Below are 26486 nucleotides of genomic sequence, written 5' to 3'. Positions count from 1 at the left end.
CAGTGCTGGGGTCAGGACGAGAAAAGGTGACGGAGAGCACCTGGCAGAGCTAGACCTTGGCTCTCTTCCTGGAAAGTCTGGGGGCCCCGAGATGGCGGTTCTAAAGGACCAAAAACCTCGAAAAAGTCACGGTCATCTTTATCTTCTATATAAAATCTAAATACCTTTCCAAGCAGGTGCGTTGGTGGTATAGTGGTGAGCATAGCTGCCTTCCAAGCAGTTGACCCGGGTTCGATTCCCGGCCAACGCAGATGTTCATTTTCCTTCACCCGCTTTTTTATCTGCTGGATGCCTGTGCTCCAGTTCTGCAGGAATCTTTGGGATTTTTCTGTATACTGGGTTATCTTTTCTAAAACTCAGCCACGGAGAGGGCCCTTTGTGTTTATACCTGAGAGATTCACAAGAGAGTTGGCAAGTGGGTTGAGAAAGTGCAGTTTCCAGTCCACTTAATTTGATTGACACTAATTAATCGAAAATTTAAATTCAGCAGTAAGACATACATAGCTATTGAAGAACTTTTAAGGACGTTTACAAAAACTGGGGTATATGACTCCACTTTATCAATTGTAAGTTTTTTGATATCTAGGTACTGATTAAGTTTTTCTGATGAAAATTTAAGGTCCAAGTTGAAATCTGCTGCCTGCAAGTGTAAAATACACTCTGTTTTGAGGATTAAATACGAAAAATATAAATGTTTTTATATGAGTTGCACATTGAGATAATACTTTGGATATAATGGGCTCAATTAGACATCTTATTAAAATTATCACGTCTTTTAAAAATGACATTTTGAAATCTCATCATTAGAAAATCAAAAATTACAGATGGGTCTTCCATCATGCTTGGATTGTAATATGCTGGTAGTACAATTTGCCAGCAACCAGAGATCATTCACGGATTAAACTGCTGCAGCACTCTTGAAATACCATCTTAGGGAGCTCTTTTCTCGTCTGCTCCATTGGGTGTGGTTATTTTAATCCTGAATTTACTTTAAATGCGGTAGTGGTTCACCCTGTAGCAAGTTTCCACCTGATCTGCCAAGGAACTAACAGAAAATTCCAGAATCCATTTTACTTTGTTGGCTGCCTGCCTGCCTGTCAGTAGTGGCTAGCCCAAAATTTTAAATTCCCACACTTTACATTACCACACTACACAGAGGAGTGCAAACTTGTGACATAACCTCCCCTAAAACGGGTGATATGGAATAAGCAAAGATTTTATGTAATTACCAGATATAGAGATATAGAGAGATGAGCTCTGGTCTTACCACTAACGAATGGTTTGCTTTTGGGCAAGTCATTTAACTTCTGTGGGCTTTTCTTTTTCATCTGTAATGCTAAGGAACCAAAATCCTTGGAAGTGGTACTCTGCAATTAGGTTGAGTGTAGGTTTTTGGAGTCAAATATAACTTGAACGTAAGTTCTTTCACTCAACTATCTCTCTGACGTCTCAGAAAATATGGAGAATAAATCCAAGAAATAAAATGCATCCGTATTTCCGTCATCCAGAAAATATACTGCCATTGAGAATAACTACTGCATATATGTTTCCCTCATTAAAACAAGGGTAATTTCATTCCAAAAAATTTCAGTTTATTTTGAAACAATTATTTAACAGAAAAGTTATTTAGGATATATGCTAAATATTGATGGTTCTTTCCCTAAGTGCAAATGTGAAACTTTGAGCATTCAACAATCCTGGCGTGCTATATTTTTATTGCTACTAAAACTAATTTTTTAAAAATTCCATTCAATTTTTCTTAGATACTTGAGTTATTTGAAAACATATGTTTTTAAAATTTCCAAATGTATGAGGCTTTCAAAAGTTATATTTTGTAATAGAGAATGTGTGCCAAATAGTACAGATTCATCATATATGTTGAGACTTGTTTTATGGCCTTATGTAAAGTGAATTTTCATAAATGTTCCATGTGCATATGAGAGGAAGGTATATCCAATAATTATTGGTTGCTGAGTTTCTACATTGTGTCCATATGCCTAGTAATATTTTCCTCTATTTGACCTCTGAAATACTGAGGGAAGTATTCTGAATTCTGAATACTGAATTTCCCCACTGAATGATAGATTTGTTGACTTTCCCTTGCAAGTCTAGTAATTCTGGCTTTTACACTTTTCTTCTATTTTAGTAGATATATTTGTTTAGCATTATTATATGTTTGTTATAAGTTTAATCTTTTATTATAATATGGTAATGTATTATTTCTTAAAGTTTATTTTGTCTCATATAGCTATATGCCAACTTTCTTAGTGTTAGAATATTCTTGGCATGTTTTTTGCCATTTGTTTATATTCAATCTTTCTGTTTATTTATGCTTTGATGTCATTCTTTGAAACAATAAAATTCACTTTAAATAGTTTGTCTTTACCTGGCAAGTTTTCTCCATTTATATTTATCATGATTACTGATATATTTGGATTTATTTCACCACTCCATTTATACTTTTTTTTTTTGTCTTGGTTTTGCTTTTCTTTTTCTTTTTTTGTCTTTTTTTGGATAGCTGTCATGTGTACATGTAAAGTAAAATATACGAAATGTATGTGTATTTAGAATGAGCTGGTGAGTTTTAATTTCTGCTGTCAATCCAATAAAGGAGGCAAAGATGAAATTAGTGACTTCCAAAGTTGAACTTCGCAGATGAGTAAAATTTTCCCCAAAATATTAGTGACGAGTATAGTGTTGACAACTTTATATTTTGCCAAGTTAGGAAATGAATAAAACAACCATACCCACCGCAACTATTTTCACCACAATTTCATAAAAAAAAAGACGTTGAAAAACAAAATTTTAAAGCATAAAAACAATGTCAGTTTAGAGGTCATTTGCAAACTTCTCAAGACACACAGGCATATATAATTCATGCACATTATCTCTCTCTCTATGTGTATTCTCTTTTCACTAACATCACAGAAAACTTGACCTGCACCCAGACAGGAACCTACTGAAAGAAAAATGAGGTGCGGGAAGAAGGAGGCTCTGGGGGGAGGTTTCAGGGGTCCACGTACTTGGGCAACAGAGAAAGTGGCTGCTTGTGTGCGAGGTGCGTGCTGGAAGAGCTGCGTGCCTGGAGAGCAGGTAACAGGACTTCAGGAGCCTGCGGCTGTTCAAGGGACCAAGAACAGAGAGAGGAGCGTGTTGCTAGGCAGAGAGGAGACCTGATACCGCCCTCCCCAGCCGGACACCCCTAGTTTGATCGCGTTGGAATAAGGGGTATTTGCCCGCAGATATTTAGATCCGGATGCGTCAGTGTGAAAGTCCTTAAGTTATAGGCCTTCACAGTCTGTGTTCTGTCCCGACGCCTGAGGTGCTTTTGGAAACCTCCCCAACAGCTGGGGTGGAAGACTGACTGTGTTACCTTAGACTCTTGGACTTAGAGATGACATTTTTGCCGACATGATGGTACACGTGATAAAGTATTTTAAAATTTTACAGTAATAAGCTTGTTAGGGTTAAAGCTCGTGCGCACTTGAATACATACATTGCCGGGATCAACACTGATTGTAATAATATAAACTAACACATTATTGTATGTAATAATGCACATTATTTGCATTAAATCACTTATAATGTAATAATGTCTATAAAAATCAGGTTTTTGTTTTGTTTTTTTTTTATAATTCTTTGAGCGAAGCCAAAAGTGAGCTTGGGAGTCCACAGAGCACATTCACTTAGGATTCTCCAAAGACCGTTGCAGCCTCTCCGGTGATGCTGAATCCTGTCCCGAGTCTAGGCAGGTGCTGCGAGGGTGACTAGTTTCTCTCAGGCTACCTGAGGAGTTCACGTGCCTGGAACGATAATGCTCCTTCTGTTAAAAATACAAGGCGACCCTAACCACACTTTTTAAGAGGATCTGGAGAACGCGCCCGGTTCATTCTTCAGTGAAGGGACCTTACAGGGACCGTGGCTTTCGCCTGTCTCTGTGGCGCAATCGGTTAGCGCGTTCGGCTGTTAACCGAAAGGTTGGTGGTTCGAGCCCACCCAGGGACGGGGCCCCACCCAGCGTTTTGAACCCTGGATCGTGCACTTTGAAGTGTTTGTCTTCCAAAAAGGACTCGGACCGTGGTCCCAACTTAATCTGGCCCAACCCGGTTGCTCTGCAGACGCTTTAAAAACGGGTCCGGTCTACCTGACCAGGTGTGGGATACATACCTTCCTATGGAGTATGTTTTTAATTTAACTGTTTGACTTAGGGTCCACTAAAATTGCATCTTGAAACTAGAAAATTGCCTACCAAGGAAAGTAAGTATAATTTAAAGACGCATTTTTTTTAGCAAAATTGGGCCTATCTTGCCTTTGTACGCTCATTTTGTAACTCAGGAAAGGGGCAAGTTTGGTCCTGAGGCCTTAGTCATGCTACACCTACGGTGACCAGTTCTTGGGGCGTGTCTTCTGAATAGGCACCACCCTCTCTACCTCTGCAGGTTACTTCCTCTGACTTTGCCTAGATTATTATACTACCTACCTAACCATCTTTACTGTTTTCTACGCTTCCCTCCCTTCCACACTCTAAGCAGTAGCAAGAGAGGCTTGCTGAAATACAAATAGAACCCACTTAAACACTCAATAACTTTCAGGGTTCGCTACGCTCTCCTTAGCTTGGAAGACAATGTCTTTCATGATCTGGTCATTAAACTCTTCCTCTCTTCTTGCTCACCGACTGGAACAGAACCAAAAGGCTTTCTTGACTGTTCTCCGATTATTAAATCTTTGTTGATGAGCCTCAGCTGTTCTCTCTGCCTGGCAAATTCCTATTCATCCTTCACCCCTACACCAAGAATTTAACATCTTCTGGGTAGCCCTTTCTTCACGCTCCTTATTTAAGGGTTTTTCTCACTATAATAGAAACTCCTCCAGGGAATAATACTGTATGGTTTCTATTTGTTTCTTCTGCCCCTAAATCCAAGCTTGGCCCTTTGTGGGTACTAAATAAATATGGGTTAAATGTCCACAGTTTCCAAAAGCGCTTGTCTCATGTCTGAATCTCATCTAATATTAACTTGCCAATTCATGTGAACCATCTTAACATATAACCCATAACTGACACAATTAGGCTGGCCCTATACCTCTGCCCAGGTCCCTACCTCCCTCCTAGCAGTGTCTTCCACCCGCCCCAGGTTCTAAAACTCTCTCTAACTCCCAAACCCTCCTCTCCAGTAACACCTCCAAAAGGCCCCTTTTGCCCAGTTGTCTTAGAAGATTTGGAAAGAGCGCTAATTCATGAGTTGTGGGGAGAGGGTTGCTGAAGAGAGGGTTTTCTAAATTAACCCAAATTAATCCCTGATAAGTTTTGGACAACAGAAGGGGAAAAAAATAATTTTCTCATTCATGTTTTATTGCCATATTTTTTTCCATCTCCTATCAGAGAGTAGCATTCAAGATCTTGAAACATGCTTTATTGGAGTCAAGAAATGTTCTATTTAAGACATCTAAACCACAAAGAGATAGCCAAAGCTTTCTTCCACAAGCAGTGGTTGCTTCTCCCTCTCTAATCCATTGTTACTAACATGTAGAGGATTTCCAAGTAGCATTCAACTCTGTAGAATTTTTAAAAAAATTTATTTATTTTTATTTTTTAATTTAAATTTTATTTTTATATTCCCCATACAATTACAACCCCCTTATTTTGACCCCAAGCCCTCCTTTCCCCGCCCCCTACCCTCCTCAACTCTGTAGAATTTAATACACTTAGTATTGGTTTTCCAACATTTGTTTAATGAATAATGTGAACTAAGCAATACCTGAATTAGATTGTGAAGTGGAAAAGCTGGTTGCATAGTTCTTACCCCCTCCACTTCTCTACCCCCCATCTCCTGCCTATTCCTTCCTGTGCAACTGTGGTTAGCACTTTCTTGTCATGCCTTCTTGGTTCAGACCCTGCAACATATCTGCCTACTGAGCAGTGCTACTGTCCTTCCTAAGCACTCAGGGTTTATTCTGTGCTTTTGTTAAATCTCACCCTTCCCCAACTCCCTTCCTAGGACCACTTTCTTCTAGTCATGACATTAAGAGGGCTCATTATTAGATACTCATAGACCATCTCAATTCTGTCAGGGACTCCCCTGAAAAACAATCTTATACCACCCTTGTCATTTTCTGTTACTGTTGTCGATCGGGTGGGTTTTTGTGTTCAAGTAATTGAGGAATAATCACTGACACATAGGACTGAGCATTAGCAAGGTCAGGTTTATTGCAAGAGAGGCTATTGATAGCGGGGGAGGGGGGGCCCAAGGGAGGAGCCCGTTACTATTTCTTTGCCACCTAGAGATGTAGAGCCACCACAAGCTATTGTGTGCCTCCATAGAGCTTCTGCCTACTAGCTCAGTGGCCAGCAGCCTTTGCCTGTCAGCTTTCTGCTCCCTCAAGTACCCAACTTCAGTCTGCTACCTGATAGCCAGCCCTTGCCAGTCAGCTTGCAGGCAGCTCCTACAGGCCAGCTCCCTAGCCAGCTAGTTCTCTGCTCCCTCAATTCTTCCCTTAGAGAGCACAACCTGCACTGCAGTGAGGGGGAATTATGACATATTTTTGGCTACTTCCTGCTGAGAGAGGGTGATGTGGAGGCCCCACTGTTCTGGTCAGTTTAGATGCAGGGTGTTGGAGAAGTAGGGAGCAGGGCCATATGCCACTTAACAGCCTGCAGCCGATGGGAGACAAGGAAAGTGAAGAGACTTAATATACAGGGCCCAAACAGGAGGAGAAAGAAGAAAAGCAGGGATCCCTGCAGTGGCAGCAGGCAAGATCTCCACCCCAGGAGGATGTTGCTCATGTCTAGAAGCCAGGAGGTGCCAGGAGGTGCCAGGAGGTGTCAGGAGGTGCGTAGATTGTTGGCTTGTTCTCATAACCACAAAGACTTTTGAAGAATCTGCTCTGTCCATCGCTTGACGTGGGAGGAGGTATTGCTATAGAAACAGCAAGAGGTGTTAAGGGCTGCACACACTCCACCCTGGTGAGTCAGCAAATAGTCTAGAGCCGAACAATTATACAAACCATGTGAGCCAGGGAGTCCAGGGATCCCATAAGCCTTCCCCGGAGTCTAGAGCTACTTCAGAGACAATATGAGTGACATTAGCTGGCTTTTTGGTATTATATACAACCCCAATGGTGAGTCCTGTGATAGTGGCCACTAATGAGGAAACTCCCACGATTAAGGTGATGGGTTCCCTTTCTACTGATGGATTTCCGCTGGAGTCCCAAGTTGAGGATGGTACCAGGGTGTGGTGGAGGAAGAGCAGGGTCTGATTGGAGTGGGACACCTGAGCCTTTGTCCAGTAACCTTCCACTGCAGAATGGGGGTGGCATTGCAGTCCAGTAAGACCGGACTCCCACAGCCTTCCCACAATCAAGAAGCCTTTGGGGGTACACAGAAAAGAGACTCAGAAGGAAGAGTTAGCTGGGGAAGCAATAAGAAGTTTCCCAAGAGCATCTCCTTAGGGGTTGTCAACGAGGAGGTCAGAGGGTGGGATTTTGGTGTTGGGTGGCTGTGGTACCAGTCAGAAAACTTACTCCATTTGGTCAGATTCATGCACTGGCTACCTGGGTCTGTACAAGGTTCTGATTACAAGAGAAAAAAGGCCCTCTTTGCACTGGGTAATTTTGTGTCGAACTCTGGCTTTTGTGCCCAAACTGTATGAGACAGAGACACCAGAGGATTGTCTGCCCCATGTTTTTTTTTTTTTTTTCTCAGAGACCAAGATTTTGGCTTCCTGTGTTGACAGGGGCCAGAATTCAAACCAAGGAACGTGGTTGACCACTGATGGTTGCTGGAGGCACACCCAGCACGAGCTGGGAGTGCCCCAAAAAGTCCCAGGGGGTTGCTGTGGCTTTAAGCCTAGAGCAGGAAAAGCTATACAAAAGATTGCCTCGAGCATGCACTGTCTGCCCTTTCCTTGGAGCAGGGGCTCTAGTAATGGGAAGAGCACATCTACTCCCAGGGGAAAAGGCTGGTGCAGCTGCCTCAATACTTTCCATTGAGAGGCTTCTGGAATGATGAATCTCCCTTGTGGGCTAATCCACCATCCTTGAGGGTTTTGGGAGGCACCCTGCTGTACTGCCCTCTCTACTTCAGCTGGCAGGTAAGAGAAGTTTCCTGCAGACTGGGCCTTCCCTCAGCAAGGGGGCCATAGGTGCTGGGGACAGAGGGTCCTCACTGGCCAGCTTTGCCTGCTGGTCTGCACATCGATTACCCAAGGCAATTTCGTCCATCCCTTTTTTACGGCCTGGATATTGGACTACTCCCACTTCAGTTGGAAGGTGGATTGCTTGTAGTAGGGCCTTGATTTGCTCCTGATATTTTATTGTGGTGTGGTCTGTTGAGACAAACGCCTCTCTGCACAGATGGCGCCGCTTGCATGGATTACTTGATAGACATACGTGGCATCGGTGAAGAGAGTGACCCGCTTTCCTTCTGTCAGTTGTGGAGCGCTGGTGAGAGCCACTACCTCTGCCTTTTGGATGCTATCCCCTACTGGGAGGGGAGCCCTTCTATAACTCTGGATGAGGATACCAGTGCAAAGCCGACTATTTATAGTCCTAGCACTTCTATCAACAAAAAAACAAGGTCAGATTGGCCCCCTCTAAAGGGGAAGTCTGCAAACTGGGTCTGGTTGAGGTAGCAATTGCCAAGAACTCTAGGCAGTCATGCTCTGGAGGGACCGTGGGAAGAGGTAGCAACAGACCTCTTCCGGGGGAAGAGGTGACAACAGGGTTAAGAGACCCACAGGCTTTGATAGTCACCTCTGGGTTTTCAAAGTAGCCTGATATGTGAGCAGCTGTGAGTCATGCATCCACATCTGTGCCTGAGGCCATCAAAGGGTGCCCTGTACAATCTCCCAGACTTTGGTGTAATTGAGGGGCTTTTGTTTTGTTGTGTTTATTTCTCAGACTATGCATTTTATAAAATGAACCCTTAAGAATTTGTGGTCCTCCTTGTCCCACCTAGATTTACAAGGGACACTGCTTGAGTCCCTGAAGGGTGGGGGCTGGTCTTTGTAGGCTGAGGTATTGTGTACCATGTACTCCCTCCTGGATAGCTGCCCTCAACACTCTCTCCTTGTCCCCAGATGACATAGTCCCCAGATGGGTCAGCAGTAACATAACATCTTTCCAGTCTAAAGCCACCATCATAGCCAAATTAGAAAAGATCTCTACATAGTGATTAAGGTTTTTTTTTTTTAAGATTTATTTTATTTATTTATACAAGCACTGGGTACAGTCAGAAGTGTGGGAGGGTGAGAGATTTCACCAGAGACAGAGTGGGGAACAGAACAGGCAGACTGACGAAATACACTGCGAGGGGAGCAGCGGGCGTGGCAGGAGAGGTCTGCGCACCATGTGGGACCCTTACCTGGCAGCCGGGGATCGAACCGGCGCTGCAGAGGCTGCAGGCAGCTTCGCAACCCAGCGCTCAACTGCTTCGCCACAGGGGAGGCCCTGATTAGGGTTTTTGGAGTAGCATCCCAGATTGCTTTTTGCCTGTCAGAGGTCAGAAAGTGAAAAAGGAGTATAGACCTGAGTGACACCCAAAGCTCCATTGGGGACCTCCTGGGCCTGGAGTATAGAAGATGGGAACCTGAGACTCGACCTGGGGGTGCCCAGGATTAAGGAGTGGAGGGTCAGTATATGGACCTGGAACAGGGGCTGGAGGAGGTTTGGCCATCGCCAGAGGCATCTGAAGGGAACAAGTCTGGCAAAGGCCTGGTCTATCTCTTAGCATAAAGGAGAGCTAGACATAGGCTACCTCTGCCCACCCTTCCTCTCTTTTACAGAAAAGGTCTAATTGGAGAATAGTCTTGTAGCGAAGGAACCCCACTGGCGGCCATGCCTCCCCATCCTCAAGATGATATTAGGGCCACGCTAGTCGAGAGTACAACAGGAGGTTAGATCTCCCCAAAGGTCCCTGAACTGATCAGGGTGCACAAAAGGGGCAAGATTCCCTTCAGCTTAGATTGGGTGGTCCCTATCTGGATAGAAAGGAGGGGTGAGCTAGAAAGAAGAAAAGAAGGGGAATCCTGCACAAAGTCCCCACCAAGCCCCTGAGGTGAGTAAGTCCAGACAGGCATCCCTTATGGACTATGTCTCACTTGATCCACCATGGAGACTGACCCTAGGCATCCCTAAGCATCAGTCAACACCCCCGTGGAGTCCCCCACACAGGGACGGGGGTGAAGTCTATCACAGCCACAGACCTGGTCCCATCGGCGTCTGGCTGGCGAGTCAAGCAGAAACAGAAATGTGAGGGACAGGCTGGAGAAGAGCAACAAGTATGGGGTCTCTCTTGGTCGCCGGACCGTGAGTGTGAATGTCTGTTCTAATGATATGAGGGATGGAGATGGTTAAGGACCAGTGGAGCAAGTTCTTTTAATGAGGGACCAGTGGAGCAAGTTCTTTTAATGAGGGGAGATGGGGTGTTGCAAGGGTAGCTTTTGTGACCTGAAAGAAGCATGAGAGAGCCTTGCACCTGATTATGTCCCCAGTCCCGTTCCTCTGAGAGGAACAAAGCCAATTGGTAGCACCTTTTAGGATGCCAAGATGCCCCTACGTAGGAGGCCAGGACCCAAAAGTGATGCATACTCAAACCTGAAAGAGGAAAGGTCGGGGGCTTTGCCAGTTCCATGATGGTTGCCAAACAGAGGGCCAAGACACTTCCCTGGGTGGGGTCATAGCAAGGTGTAAGTTCTGATCATTGGATAGACCTGGCAGAACTAAGAGAAAATCTGGTAGGGGAGACGGTGGGGAATGGAAAAATCCTCATTGTCTTCAGGACCAAGGAGGAGGACACAGGGCCACAAAAAACCTGCCAAACCAAAATAGGAACCGGATTTTCAGGGGAAGAGGACACATGTCTTAGTCTGATATCCAAACAGTGACCACATCTGCTTTTTAGCTGAGTTTTGGGTTTGAATTTGAAGTTTCCCATGGCCCACCTTCTCAAGGGGGACAAGCAGAGGTGCAGCCAGTAACGCTGCCCCTCCACAGTGAAGCCATGAAACGAGGTGGCTGCAAAAAGAAGCCTGCTGGGAAAGGGAGTTTTAGGTAGACCAGGTAGTGACATCCTACTGACAGATTGAGCAGCAATATGAAACAGCAGCATGATAAGAGAGGTGTGAACAGTCTCAGTATCACCCAGCCCAGTTCATAGAGGACTCCGGGTGACAGTTCCACAGAAACCAGCTTACTCAGAGTCACAGTTCTCTTCTGGCGGCAGGCACAGAGGCAGACAGGACAGTCAGAAAGGAGTCCACCAAGGACGGCCATTCTGGCCCCCTACTCGGAACTGGGGCTTCAACTATAGTTCCCTTGAAACCTGTCACCATGTCTTGAGAAAGCCAGCCATGCTAGTCATTTTCTTAATAGGCTGATGGGTGCCCTTGTGAAAAATTTGACTATAAGCACAGAGTGAGAGCGATAGAATCCAGGTGCAGTCTTACCTTCAGTTGTTTCTTTGAGACCCCGAGACCCCAGCCCCAGGTTGGGCACCAGAGATGTTGCTGATCAAAGGTGGGCTTTGGTTTCAGCGACTGAGGAATAATCACTGACACACAGGACTGAAGATCAGCAAGCTCAGGTTTATTGCAAGAGAGACTCCTGACAGCAGGAGGGGGCCCAAGGGAGGAGCCCATTAATGTTACTTGACTCCTGACAGCAGGAGGGGGCCCAAGGGAGGAGCCCATTAATGTTACTTTGCCATCCAGGGGTGGCAAAGCACACAAGCTACCGTGTGCCTCTATAATCTTCTTGTGTTTACCAGCCTCTGCCTGCTAGCTCAGTGGCCAGCAGCCTTTGCCTGTCAGCTTTCTGCTCCCTCAAGCATCCAGCCTCGGTCTGTTACTTTATTTATTTTTTTAAAGATTTATTTATTTATTTATTCATTTATACAAGCACTACTTTATTTATTTTTTTTAAGATTTATTTATTTATTTATTCATTTATACAAGCACTGGGTACAGTCAGAAGCGCGGGAGGGTGAGAGAATTCACCAGAGCCAGAGCGGGGAGCAGAGCGGAAGCACACCGCTGAGAGCAGCGGGCGGCAGGAGAGGTCTGTGCGCCACGTGGGACCCTCCTCTGGTGGCCGGGGAGCAGCTGGGGATTGAACCGGCGCTGCAGAGGCTACGGGCGGCCAGTCTGTTACTTTAAAACCAGTTCTTGTCAGCCAGCTTGCATCCAGCTCCTGCAGGCCAGCTCTGTAGCCAGCTACTTCTCCACACCTTCATTCCCTCCACTTTGTCTCATATTCTAGGAAGACAGCCCAGGAAAGGGTCCTTTATGGCCTGCCCTGACTCCTGCTTTTTTTCCAACCACTCCCTTCCTCTTTCTGTCTCTCCTAGAATCCCAACATTACCCTTGAAGGCACCCAGCTTTGTAGCAACACATGCAGGTCACTGTCCAGCAGTCCTAAACCTTTTGTTCCCTTATCTACACATCCATTTCTGAAGAATCATGTCCATACATCACGGGTCTGCTGTCCAGAGGCTGTGCTGTGCTGTTGCTTTGCTGTGAATGGTTGAGACAAACAATATATCTCCGAGAATCTCTTCAATTCCTGATAATGGGGCTAGTGGCTCACTGGGGTTTCACTCATGGCATTGAAGACCACAGACACATCCTCCTCCTCTCCATAGGAAGCCAAGAGAAAAGTTGGATGATAGACCCTCAGCTTAGACTCTGAGGTGTAGTTTTCCTGCTGTTCCCAGAAGGGCTTGTTGGGGATGGTAAGGTTGTGATTCTAGAGAGAGGCCCGAAGATGCTCTTTTTATTATCCCCATGGGATCAGGGGTCATATGTCATGAGGGTCTTGGCTCTGACGTTGATATCCCTCCTGATCTCCACTGAGCTTCGAAGGTCTCTCCACACAAAGAAGTAGAGTCCTGTGTCCACTGCAAACAGGAATCCCACCACCAGGAAGATAGTGATTTGCCAAGATATAAAGTCAGTTCGGGTGGATGGAATTGCTTCACCTAAGGGAAGCAGAGGGTGAGAAAAATTAATGCCCCAAATTGGAGTAAACAGCAAAGTTATCAGCAGAGAATCTTTCTGACACCTGTGAAGAGTTGGATTCTCGGGAATGGGGTGGAGAGGGTGTCTGGCAGAGACTTGCTTCCTCCCACTGAGTCCTGATCTTCATCAGGGCAGAGACAGCTCATCCAAGAGCCCAGAACCAGCATCCTGATGAAGGATGTATGGAGCGGAGTGCTGAGATAGTGGTTAGGCTATACCTGGTTTTGTGTGATATTATCAATCTGTCAAAGTTTAAGCTAGTGTGAAGCATTATTTCCTAATCCAGTGACTTTCTCTTGTGTCTCAAAATTATACTCATTGTCTTCAACCCACACTGTTCATTATCACTAAGGAAAATATTTTTTAACAACTGAACCACTGACATTTGCTATTTATCAGCAGAAGATTTATAATATTTCTTTATTAAAACCCAGTAACTAAATAACCCAGAAGGGAAAGTGGTAGACTTTTATACTTAACTTCATAACCCTTAATATTGTTATTTTTAAAGTCATTCTTTGCTGTTACCTATAAACTGGTAACATTACAATGGATTTTTAAATTTCTACATTTTTAGTCCTAATTTTGATTTAGTTTGAAACTAAAGAAAAGTTATCAGAATAGCATAAAGAACTCACACATATTCTTTATCTACATTTACAAATTTATGTTTTTGCCCCATTTGCTCTTTCCTTAGTCATTTGAGAGTATTTACATTGGACTTAAATAGAAATAAAATTTTTTAAAAATTAAAAAAGAACAAAATAAGAAAATAAAAAAATAAAACACATCAAAAGAATGAAAAGAAAAGGAAAAAGAAAGAAAAATCTTAAAGACTTTTAAAAATACAAGTTATGGACATTGCTTTGTTCACAACTCAAAAGGGGTGCCTCTATTTTGCTGTCTTATCACATGTGAATTGTTCACAATGTAAGTCTCAGTATGGTTATAGGTAGAAGTGTTCAGGAGCTCCATACTGGGGATTCCCACCCTGGAGGAAGGCACTACAGCAACAGGACATGTTTCCAGGGTGACTTGATGGGATTGTTCATAATTTTAGTATAGGACATTGGTGCCTGTATAAGTTTTTCACTTTATCTAGTGGTTGGATATACAGGTTTTGAGTCTTTGTTGTGATCTTAGGGACACATTGTCCCCACCCCTTTTCTCACCTCAGTTACTTCATCTGCAGAGTACAGTAGGGATGACCTATCCCCTGATGTTGTCTCAAAAGCCCACTATGACAATCCAACTAGGTGCATATAAAGAAGCTCTTAGCACAATGCGTGACACACTGAAAGGTGCCCAATAAGTGTCAGCTTGTCTTTGTTACCAAAGAGGAAATATAAGTTCATAGAGAACAAATGGCGTCCCCACAGTCACATGGGTCAGAATCCTGGTCTGCCTCCTCTCTGATGAGGGAGTTGGGAGGCTTCTAAAAGGAACCTCAAACCTTGGCCAAGAGAGGAAAGAAGGATAGGTAAATACATAATATGGTGAAGACACACAACACTGGCTTTGGTCTGAGTGGGAATTTGTGGTGGAGGAATTGCAGCTTCTGTTCCTGCTGCCACATCGCAGAGTGAAAGAGACCTCTCAGAACCCCATAGCTGTGGATAAATCAAGCACCTCCTCTCAACTCATCTTCCCAGTGTGAATGCTGACTCCACACCCACGGAGCTCTGGGCCTTCCGCGCTATTCACCTAAGGGAAGCAGAGGGTGAGAAAAATTACCCGTCCCGTTGCTGTAGTGCCTTCCTTCTTGAACAAATATGTGGACTGTTTCTGAAGACACGTTATTCCCTGCGACAATCCCCCTGCAGAAGTAGGAGCCATTGTGTTCTTGTTTTGCTTCTGGAATGTAGAAGTCAAAATAGTTGTGAGAAAATTTCTTGACGACGCCATTCCGTAAATATGAGAGCCTGGTCACCGTTTTGTTCTTCCAGGTGTGGCATCTTAGTTGAATGGGTTCCCCCACTTGGAATACCCACTGAAGAGACTGGAGCAACAACGAACCTGAAAGACACAGAACCCACAGGTCCAGGAGGCCCAGTGATCAGTGCAAAGCACTTGTGAAGGGATGCTCACCACGTAGTAGGTCCTGGGAAAGCCAGTCAGTCTGGGAGCCACTCTTAGACAGCAAATTTGGGGGGAAGCCACCTGGGCCCTGCAAATGAACTCATCACAAGACCCTTTGTCTGCTGAGGAAGAAGGACAAATATGCAAATGATCAGAACATGAGGTCAGAGAGAAGGAAGTATGATGAGGTCAGTGAGACAGAATCTGCAGGATTTGTTGGCACCAGGCTTGATTGGCTATGGTGGGTATAAGGTGCCAGAGTAAGTTCTAGATCACAGAATAAAAATTGCATTTGAAAGGATGATTTGTCCATGACAGGCCAGACTCAGGAGTGTTAGAAACTTACAGACTTGGAACCAGGAATAAGGTCTCGGGTGGTCAGAGTGACTGTAGAAATGACAAAGATCTCATGTACAAGCTGAGGAGGGGAAGGGAAGATGTGACTGACAGAGCTCATGGTAATGGTGGTATCTGAAGGCCCATGGGCTTCACCAGTCCATATCTATCACTGAGCATAGACTTCAAGAGAGAAAATTTTTTATCACCAGGATGCTTGTCACAACTATCTCACCAAGTACTGAGACTCTTCACTGGGAACTGGAAGTTATGGTCAAAGAGGACTTGATGAATAAAAATGATGCTGTAGATACATTTTAAGATGACATGAGAGGGCCTCCCCGGTGGCGCAGCGGTTGAGTGCTGGGTTGCGAAGCTGCCCGCGGCCTCTGCGGCGCAGGTTCGATCCCCGGCTGCTTCCCGGCCACCAGAGGAGGGTCCCGCATGGCGCGCAGACCTCTCCTGCCACCCGCTGCTCCCCTCAGCGGTGTGCTTCGGTCCTTCTGCCTGCTCTGCTCCCTGCTCTGGCTCTGGTGAATTCTCTCACCCTCCCGCGCTTCTGACTGTACCCAGTGCTTGTATAAACAAAAACAAAACAAACAAATAAATAAATAAAACATGCCTCTATAAAAAAATAAATAAAATAAAAATAAAATAAAGATGACATGAGAAAATATTCATGAGGCAATGCTAAGTTGAAAAGATGGAACACAAAAAACATGCAAAGAAAAAGAAAAGATGTACAATTAAATAAAGATATACAATTAAATACTAACAGTGGTTTTCTCTGGGGAACCGGGATCATAGATCATTTTAATGTTGTCCCTTTTACTTCTATGTATTTTTGAAATTGAACCTGGAAGATGTTTGTAATAGGAACAAAGCAATAAAACTTAAAAAAAATACTGCCTTTTGCTAAACAAAATTGATAGAACATGTAGTTGAAAATTTTCATTCAGAAACGTTTGCCAAATAGAAACTGTCATTACTTAGAAAGAGATACCATTTATCAAAAAGGGCCATGTGCCTGTATATATCTATTTGCTTTCTTTGGTTGAGAGATTATTAACATACGATTTGGGGATTATGATTGACTATATATGTGTATAATATGTATATGGTATGTATGTACACACATATATGTGCATGCACACACATACCCCTCCAGTGGCCTTTGGGGAACACTCCTGTTTCAATCTGTCCTGTCATGGGCTTTGTGAATGCACATATATTCATCCATTTATCAGGACTTGGAGGAAAATTCTCCTCTTTTGGATTCTTTTTGAGTTAGATGAGCAAGCATTTAACATCAGGTAGGTAGGAGAAAAAGACCAAATTTAATTACATACATATGGAGAACTTGCAAGGCAGTAAATTCTAACGTAAATGGTGCAAACTAGAGCTTTATACCTTGAGTTAAGGAATGAGATAGGGGCCTGGAGATTAAGGAAAGATAAGAGGGATAGGCTGAGTAGAGGAGGACTCAGATGACAAACCCTTGCCTCTAGATGTTTACTTTGCCTTAAAGTAGATTTCGCTGATAAATAGATTTTTTTCTGGAGATGTCCCTAAATCCAGGTAATCTGCCTTAGTTACATAAGAGTAACAGTTACTTCCAAGGTCCACAGAGCCTTGATTAACCTTAGTTCCATAAACCAAGATGACATGTATTAGAAAAGCCTGCACTGGAAATCTTAGAAAGAACCTTTCTCAACCTTTTTGGGGAGACTGATCCTATACCTTCAATAAATATTTTATTGAACACTCACTATGTATCATGTGTTGTGCAGAGTGAAGAGGCCCAGATGATTAAGACACATGATCTTAACCTCAAAGAATCTGTTTTCTAGGCAGGAACACACACACACACACACACACACACACACACACACACACATTCTCACACTCAGAAATCATTACAATGCAGTGTGATGAGTGCTACAAAGAACTGTAGCCAAAGAGAATGAAACAAAAAAATTCTGCTGAAAAAAATAAAGCAGGCTTCTCAGAGAAGAAATAAAATGGAGACCGAAGGGTGAGCAGGACTTTGCCTGGTGAAGTTGGTCACAATTTATTATAGTACTCATCAACTGGGTTTCTAAAGCCAGTTTCTAGAGCCAAGTTTAAGGAAAACTAATAATGTTCAGATTGTTGCTTTCTATTGGTCTTAGGTGGCCATCTCTCACCCACCTAGATAACAGACATCCCCCTTGTAGCTCTGTAGAGTAAGGGCCATGTCAGCTAAGTTAGAGGCAAAGGAGCTACAAAAATCAGCTTTAAGGCCCAATTCCATGGACCTCTGTTGAAGGCCCACCTCTCTGAGGTCTTCCTCCTTTTCTAAGCTCTGTCCACCCATATACATTGCACATATGGGGCAGCCAATCTTGCAAGGTGGCTCTGCAGATACCAAGTTATGTGGTGTGAGCCCAGTGATACCAGGGAATATCCCTGTCTCCAAAATACTTCTCCTATCTGCAGCTGATGTCAGGTTTCTGTTCACAGCGCACAGAGACTTTCGTTTCCTGATGACTGTGTAGACTGACCATGTATATGCCTCTATTAAGAGAGACAGTACATTGCCAAGTTAATGCGCAAGTTTAAGCTTGAGCATGGCCTTCGTGGGGAGAGATAGCTATGATGCTAGGTGATTGGGGATGGTTTAGGAGGTAGGTTAGGGCATTATGTGCCGAGAAATGAGGAGATTGGGGCCCTAAAAACAGATTTATTAATTTATTCAATTAATTTAATTTATTAATAAATTGTCGCACGTCTGTGTCATGCCTTGAACTTCAGATGACACTGCTTGTGTTGTATGCATTCTGTGTGAATGGTGAGGTCTGGAATTGTGCAATGCAGTAGCGCATAGGGCTTTTGACATTTGCCTAATGGCTAATGTAGTTAGGACTATAGCACTTATATAATTCAGTGGGACTAGAGATCACATTGATGGAGGATGAGAATAGAAAAACTGGAAAGGAGATACAAGGTCAAGAAGCTAACTCACACAAGGAGGGAGGGGTAGAGGGCCTTAGCACAAGCCTTTAACCCAGTTATAGAAACCAAGACCCTTAGACATCAATGCCCAGATCAGGAGGTGCCACACCCAGAAACTATCAGACTGCTATGCGGAGTGTCAGGGGCACAAACCATCCACCCACAAAGATGAGCCCCTCCCTGAAGATGATAAAATGCTGCCCCCACAATGGGGCAGCAGTCTTTCTGCCCACCTGTGACTATGCAGGTGCTTCCTTTCACCAACTCTCTCCCTCCGTAGGGCAGCAGCTTCCTGCCTGCTCGTGACCTGTACCTGCTGGGTCTTCTCTTCTCTGACCTCCCTCAGCAGAGGCAGCTCTCCTCAACGCCGCCTGCCTGTGACCATGCAGGCCTCTCTCAGCAAACCTGTCCCTGCTGGGGCAACTCTTTATGCCCGCTTGTGTCTAAGCAAGTGTCCTTTATTCTTCTGTCCCTTTCCCTAATAAACCTGCTCTTTAAATATAACTAACATCTCTGTCTCATGGAGAAACTCGCCTGGGAAATCACCACGTGCCACTGAAACGGGAGCTCTGGTGACACCTTTCCCAGAGTGAACCCAAGGACCCCGCACTCCAAACCCACTGACTCCAAAAATGACATCAAAATCATCCTCATTTTATCCTCAAGAACATCAGTGTCTTTCTCAAGTCTTTTAAGACCTCTCATCTCACCCTTTATTGGTGTGTCCCTCCCTCCTTCACCACTCACCAGTACGGACTGTCAAGTGCACAGGGTCACTGAATGAGGAGAAGTCATCCCGACACCTATATTCTCCGCCGTCATTAACACTGTCCACTGTGAAGAAGTAGCTGGAGGACTTGGCAGAGATGGGCTTGCCATTGTGCAACCACTCTGTGGAACTGTTCCCAAAGGGGTCTTTCCCCTGGCACTTCAGAATCACATTGTCAAATGTCAACACCCTGTCGTATGGTGGGTCCAGGAGCACCACAGACTTTGGGAGATCTGCTGGGAACCAAGAGAACATGGATGAGGTCAGGGAGATGGTGGTCCTACCCCAGTATCCCTACCAGGCTCAAAGCCAGAGTGAGCTCATCACAGATCCACAGTCAGCAACTCACCCTTGTTCCGTGCTTCAGTCTTAGAGCATCTTGGGAGCATTTGGCCCCATATTTGGTCTGCTCTTTATCTTTAGGAAAATTGACCAGAAAAGCATAAGGCCACAGTCTCACCATGTTAGAGGAAATGTCCTGCTAACCCCACATCAGCAATTTCCCAACACCCTGTGGCTAGAGCTTCCTTATGTGGTTTACTTGATCAACCTAAGACCACAAAACAAACTCACCTGCTTGCATGCCAGCTGAAACTGCAAGAAAAAAAAAATGAATCAAATTTGAACAGAAGTGGGCAGCAGGGTTCCTAGCATGTGGTGTCAGACTAACTGCCTTGCTCCCACTGCCCAGGGAGCCCAGTGGTCCCAGGAATCAAGATATTTAGAGGAGAAAAAAAGATACTTAGAGTAGATGGCTACCCTGCTTCTCCCCTCTGCTCCTCCCATGTCTACCTCCTGCTCCACTGTCCACCATAATCCCTCTAGTGAGCAACATTCCCTTACTTCCTTGTCCCCGTTCAAGCTCCCAACTTAAGGATATAGATTGAACTTTCCCCAATCAAGCTACAAAAAAATCTTAACTCAAGCCCCAGACAAAGGGTAGAAATGAAAAGTGTAGAGGGAAACCCTGAAATATGAGAATGGAAGAGACAGATCTTAGGGACTACCTAGTCCATGCTGTTCAATTTACATACAGAGACCCCGGGTGAAGTATTGGACCCTCATAGACCTCCCTCCTCTCCTGGCTACGCCCAAATATGAGCCTGTGCATTCCTCTTTCCTAGCTTCAGGATGGTTTGTCCTAGGAGTTAAGTCTAGGACTGTAGACCGGCGAGGCATTCTACACCTGTCCTGAACCTCCATAGAGTCCCAGGCCTCCTGAGCTTGTCTATCAGCCTGGGTGATGCTGGCTTACCTAGAAGTAGCAGAGCCGCTGGTGGCAGCAGCTGCCACATGCTGCCGAATTACAGTTGAACCAGTCACCACAGACAACTGTGGCTCAAAAGGGCTAGAAGACAGGGCTAGAAGAGAGGAAGTAGACAGACTTCCCCAACCCCCAATTCATTACTCACTAGCTTCCTTTTCCGGAACATAGTCTGTTCTTGAATCTGGATCCTGACAAGTGAGCCCTGAGGGAAGTTGTTGGGGGATCCCCCTATACACACACACACACACACACACTCAGCCTTTCTGGTACATTTTGGTTGGTTTAATAATGAATGACACAAGAGAAAAAATAAACTTTAATTATATATGCAAGGGGTCCATAGAATACAGTGTCCAACCCCTTCTGGTTATTACAGTGAGGTTATATAGGTTTTCTTTTAAAAAGATTTTTTTATGCGTACAAGAACTGCGGTACAGGCCAGGGGTGTGGGGGGTGAGAGGATCCATCAGAGACAGAGTGGGGAACAGAACAGGGAGATTGAAGTACACTGCTGAGGGGAGCAGTGGGTGAGTCAGGAGTGGTCTGCTGCGCCATGTGGGTAGCTCCCTAGCCAAGGATCGAACTTGTGCTGCAGTGGCTGCAGACAGCTTCATAGGTTGCATTTTAACCTCTTGTGCTGCCAGGGAGGTCCGAGGTTATATAGTTTTTAAGGAAAGGGGTAATATTAATAAAATGTGGGAGGGAAGGACAGAACAAAGAACTTTGCAATTAATAGATGAAGACATTTTGTAGTGTTCATCTACATCTGGGGAAATAGATCTTGCAAGCCTAACCTGGGGTGATAAGGCTGGAAGGCTGTCTCCTACCTCTCAGAACACCCCAGAGATGTTGTTTTTCAGGGAGACAGATAATTAGGGAAAATATCATCATTTTTTTTCAATTTCTTCCAATTCAAAATAATCAACATGGTACTTAAGCACATTCTGTTGTTACAGAGTAACCCCAATGTGAAATGCGTTGACCTGACTGGGTCCTCACCCTCCTGCTTAAAAGGGACTTATAATGAAACTCAACTGCAGGCACACCCAAAAAGTTTAATGAAGGGTTTATTTACAAAAAGGGGAAATGAAAAAAGGAATAACTCAGGGAGAAAGAGAGAAATAAATAGGCCAATGTGTCCTACCACTTCCTCTGAGCTGGAACCCAAATATCATGAGGAAAGCTGGTCAAGACCCAAGCACCCCCAAGTCCCAAATGTCTGGTTACATGTCAAGCCTGGCTGCTTAACTCCAACCTCAGTTTCCAGCAATCCTCCCTTTGGTGGTGATGATATTATGGGATTTTTACTCCTTGGTGTCTTCGATCCCTAGTCTGGGCTAGGGGTGGGGTCCATAAAACCTATTTGTGGAGTTTGTTTAGGACATCATTTCCCCCAACACTGTGACAGTTGTCTTTGGTCTCCATAGCCCCCTGAATAAGGCAGTAGGGGAGACTGGTTGCAGGAGCCTGTGGCAGACATCATCTGTCAGAGGGCCCCTCCAACACCTCAGGCTGTTTGACTACCCCTACTCCCTAGCTGGGGTCACCTCATGCTCAGAAGAGGCAGCATGATCCTGGAGGTGAGGCTCCAGAGGAGGGTGTTCACATCACTGCTCACCATCCTACTGTTACAGGGCAGGGTGAGGGACACCCCAGAACCCCCAAACCTGCCCGCTCTAAATAGGTTCTGCTATCTATCGCAACAAGAAAAAACTTACTCTATTGTGTAAGACCTTTAATAGAAAGGAACTCTTTAATACAATTTGTGTGTACAACAAAGACAAGAAAAATTATAGAGTTTTTAGATTAAGCACCCAAAGCACCCATCCCCCTCATGGGTAAATACCCAGCCAAATAGCATTGGCCCAAGGCTGGGCTGCTGAGACCTGAAAACTTGCCACAAATCTAAGGCACCTTCTGGTGGGGAACTGTAGGAAAGGGGTGATGGAAGCTAAGAGTAGAAAATTTAGGATGAGGGCATCACATGACCAGAAACCGGAGGTGGAGGTAGAAATGACTTAATAGTTATTAAACCAGCTATAGAAATGAAAATCTCTGGTCCTTGTAAGTCAACCTAGTCACACCCTAGAAGTGATTAATAATCTAATAATAGATAACCATTCCACAAAGGAATGAACCCCTCCCCAGAAGAAGACATTGTATCAGTACAATTTCTGCCCTGGAAAAAAGCAGCTCTCCTGCCCCCTTGTGACTATGCAGGCCCTTTCTTTCTTTCTTTCTTTTTAATTAATATTTTATTTTATATAATTCTTACATCATTTTTCATTTTTGCACAATGTATGCATTATCATTTTGGTTATATTCCCCACACAATTGTACCCCCGCTTATTTTGACCCTAGTCCTTCCTCTTCCCGTTGCCCCCCTCACCCCCGTAGTATGTCTCTGGTTTATAGTTGCTTGTTGATTTTGATTTTTCCTTTGTATTAATTAGTCTTTTTCCTGGTCCCTTATTTAGGTTTTCTAAATTCCTGCTATGAGTGAGCCCATCAGTATTTTTCTTTTTCTTTCTGACTTATTTCGCTAAGCATGATCCCTTCCAGCAGACACATCGCCCAAAGCAGTGATAGTGAAGACAAAGATAAACAGCTGGGACTACATCAAATTAAAGAGCTTCTGCACAGCAAAAGAGACAATAACAAAAACAAAGAGAAACCCCACCAACTGGGAGAACATTTTTGCACACAACACTAATGATAAAGGACTGATCACAAAAATCTGCAAAGAGCTGATGAGACTCAACACAAACAAAGAAAATAATCCAGTCAAAAAATGGGCAGAAGAGCTAAAAAGGAACTTCTCCAAAGAGGAAATGCAAATGGCCAACAGGCATGTGAAAAAATGTTCAACATCACTTGTAATCAGGAAAATGCAAATCAAAACTACAATGTGATCCCATCTCACACCAGTGAGAACAGCACATATTAAAAAAACTAGCAGGCGTTTCTTTTAACCAATTTTTTCCCTTTGCAAAGCAGCAGTGGCTGTTCTTTCTGCCCACTTGTGTTTGTACTAGTGTCTTCTCCTTTCCTTTTCTTAATAAACCTGTCCTTTTAAAATGTAACCTTTGCCTGCTTGTGTCTGTGCAAACATCGTTGTCTCCTGGGTAAATTTGTTGTGCGCCACTGACAGGGGAAATCTTTCCCAGAGGTAGCCTGAGGACCCGCTCGTTGAACCCAACATCTCACCAAAACGACATTGCAGGCAGGAGGGGCCAGGAAAGTCTGGGAGGAAAGGAGAAAATAAGAGTACAAATCAAGGTAATGGTGGCTATGGTCAGCCTCCCCACAGGCCTCTCACCCACATCTTTTCCAAGTGTCTCCTTATGTCTCGATTCCTTGTGTCTCTTTCCATGTCCCTCAAGTCTCTGGTGCAAAGTTCAAAGCTGAGAAGCAAGAAGGTCTCCTTCACACGTGCCTCCTCCAAGCCTCTCCTCCAAGTCTCCTCCTCACCACTCAACTCCACCTTTATTAGGTGTCCTGGGAACATGAAGCCTCCCCACTTTAAGGAGATTACACCCTATAACAACATCAGTTCAGGTCTCAGAAAATCCAATGGACCCACTTGACAGTGCCACAACCCTGACCTTAACCTGCCCCTTTCTGTGGGTCCCTAGACATCTGGGATAGGTCTTAATGGGAAAAATCCAGGAAGGTGAGCAGCAGACAGATGTAGGCAAGGGATGTTTGACAGGGCTGGCGTGGAGGCAGGGTCTGGCACAGATACCTGCCTACCGCTGACCCTTCACTTTGGACCCAGGCCCCTGTCTACTCCAGAGTCATAAACACCAATTCTCAGTTTCTCAGGCTTTTTGTTTATTTTGATTTTTTCCTAGGTAAAGTTCCTCCATTCCCATCCACCCGCTCCCTACTCATGTTTTTGTAGTACACTTTCCCCACAGGCACTTGGACCAGAGATCTAATTAGGGTAGGAGATGGAAATGAACCTGGCAGTCATCCAGTCCTCTTCTTATAGGTGTTGGAACTTCTGGTCTTTGAGGGTTGCAAGACCTGCACTATTTTCACTGCTTCCACTCCATGCTGACAATATCTCAATTATCTTGGACTAAAACTTGTAGTGTGCCATGTATCAGATGTCCTGAATGGGATGCCTGGGAAGGAGAAAGGTTGGGAAGGGGGGGGGATTTATCTATCTATCTGTCTATCTATCTATCTATCTATCTATCTATCTATCTATCTATCTATCTATCTATCGATCGATCGGGACACATGGAGAGGTTATTCCTGGTTCTTGACAACTTTAGTGCTATGGCAGGTGGGAAGGACAACGGCAGTCATCATCTTGACCTTCTGGTTTATTATCCAGCTTGGATGGTACATGGTGAGTTTTGGGGGTCCCTCCCTCTCCCAGCCCACTAGACCCTGCCCAACCGATAGCTTGTTTTTCCCTGCCGGCATATGCTCTAAACTCCTGGTAAGCTTCCTGGCCTCAGCTGCCCCACTTTGGACCAAGGCTGTTTGCCCATGAAGGGATGAGTGACTTTTGGAGTATGGTAAAGGATCTTCCCTACTCTTCTTCTCTTTTCTTTCTTTCTTATGACCCTGGCACTATAAAGATAGGTGTGGATAAAAGACGAAAGTTAGAAGGAGAAGAATGGGGTCTCCCTCGTGGTGGAAGGGGTTAAGTCTCAGCACTTTTAAGCTATCACCAGCCACTGTGACATGAGTTCGATCCCCCACCAGGGAGTTACCCACATGGCGCAGCAGACCTCTCCTGTCTCCACACTGCTCCCCTCAGCAGTGTATTTCAGTAGATCTGCCTGTTCTGCTCCCTACTCTGTCTCTGGTGAATCCTCTCAGCCCCCCTACCTCTGGCCTACACCCCAGTTCTTGTATGAATAGATAAAAATAAATCTTTTTTTAAAAAAGTTAAAAGACACTAACATAGCTGATGTTCTAAACTTTTGATAAAAACATTAAGGCCCCTCCCGAGAAAAAAAATATGCACACCCCTTTCCCTGGTGTTTAAGAAGCTCCAAATGAAGCTCATCCAGAGATCCTAGGTAAAGTTAAATATGGATAAGTTCTCTCCAATTTTAAGAGTACTGAGTGCAGTACTTGCTTCACTCCTCATCAGACACTAAACTTCTATTCTACTAACTTCCTCCCAAGAACATGTAATCAAAATCTCTGTTCCTATTGTGTCACTCAGGACTCTGGTTGCTGGTAAGTGTGTGAGAATTTGAATATGGTTAACTAAAGGAAAGGAAGTTACTGGATAGAAACTGGATAGAGAAGGGTCACACTATCCCACTGCTGTGCCTGTGACCCAGTCATCTCCTGCCTTGTAAGTGAACCTCCCTGGTAAGTGATGTATCAGGCATTCATGAGTCAATATCCCAGAAGACGTTTGGGCAAACCTGGATCATGTGCCTCTGCTTGGGCTGCTTGCATTGGTTTGGTAAGGCTGCCCTAACAAAGTGCCACAGGCTCAGAGGCAAAGGATACATAATTTCCTCACGTCCTGGAAGCTATAAGCCTGAGATAAAAATATCTATACGGCTGTTTTTTATCCTGAGGTTATTGTCTCTCCCTCATTTAATAGATAGCTATTTTCTTCCTGTGACTTCATATGATCTTCTCTCTGCATTTCTGTGTCCTAATCTCCTCAGTCCTGAGAAGGAATGGGGGTGTACTCTGCAAACTGTAGCACCTCCAAAGCAGCCCACTTCGCTTAAGAAGATAAAGAATGAAGATAGAACTTAAGCGAAGTCATCAAAGATGGAATGGGAGAGGGATGGTAAGGAAAGCTGACTTATTTGGTTGTCTTTGGGCTATCTGGGGCCAGAATTCCAATTCTCTATGGCTGTGCAATAGGCTATCCAAAAAGCTTGGTGGCATAAAACACAAATCATTTTATTATACTCAGATTCTGTGGGTTGGGAATTCAGATAGGTCACAGTGTGTATGGCTTATCTCTGTTCCTCCTCTGGGGAAAATCAAACAACTGGGGGCTGGAATCATCTAGAGATGACTTCAACAACATGGCTGG

At 44.5% G+C, this 26486-nt stretch overlaps 1 protein-coding gene and 2 non-coding genes across 4 annotated transcripts; 2 read left to right on the top strand and 1 right to left on the bottom strand.

Moving 5' to 3' along the window:
- The first annotated feature begins 178 nt into the window (after positions 1–178).
- TRNAG-UCC (transfer RNA glycine (anticodon UCC)) lies at positions 179–250 on the top strand. Its single transcript has one exon. It is a non-coding gene; the product is annotated as a tRNA-Gly (tRNA).
- Positions 251–3931: 3681 nt separating this feature from the next.
- On the top strand, positions 3932–4005 carry TRNAN-GUU (transfer RNA asparagine (anticodon GUU)). Its single transcript has one exon. It is a non-coding gene; the product is annotated as a tRNA-Asn (tRNA).
- A 7967-nt stretch (positions 4006–11972) lies between these two features.
- LOC119240091 (low affinity immunoglobulin gamma Fc region receptor III-B-like) lies at positions 11973–20534 on the bottom strand. Of its 2 annotated transcripts, none has more exons than XM_037504449.2 (5): positions 20444–20534; positions 19762–19782; positions 19167–19424; positions 14745–15026; positions 11973–12970 (listed from the first exon to the last, which is right to left on the bottom strand). In XM_037504449.2, the coding sequence occupies exons 1-5, from the start codon at positions 20481–20483 to the stop codon at positions 12783–12785; spliced, it is 789 nt and encodes a 262-aa protein (XP_037360346.1). In that variant the 5' UTR covers positions 20484–20534; the 3' UTR covers positions 11973–12782. The 2 variants fall into 2 exon arrangements, with proteins under 2 accessions (XP_037360346.1, XP_037360348.1); XM_037504451.2 differs by having other exon boundaries at positions 19167–19421.
- Between the last annotated feature and the right edge of the window lie 5952 nt (positions 20535–26486).

Source organism: Talpa occidentalis, unplaced genomic scaffold (assembly GCF_014898055.3).
Source record: "Talpa occidentalis isolate TD23 unplaced genomic scaffold, MPIMG_talOcc4v2.1 talOcc4.12, whole genome shotgun sequence".
NCBI classification, from domain to species: Eukaryota; Metazoa; Chordata; class Mammalia; order Eulipotyphla; family Talpidae; genus Talpa; species Talpa occidentalis.
Note: the sequence above shows the minus strand (reverse complement) of the source record. Positions and strands in the feature narration are given on the sequence as shown.

Coding starts and splice junctions, on each gene's coding strand:
- LOC119240091 (XM_037504449.2), bottom strand. CDS start 20,483: ATGTGGCAGCTGCTGCCACCAGCGGCTCTGCTACTTCTAG. Junction 19,425..19,761: donor TTCAGCTGGCATGCAAGCAG/GTGAGTTTGTTT, acceptor CTTGGTTCCCAG/CAGATCTCCCAAAGTCTGTG. Junction 15,027..19,166: donor GCACTTGACAGTCCGTACTG/GTGAGTGGTGAA, acceptor TGTGTCTTTCAG/GTTCGTTGTTGCTCCAGTCT.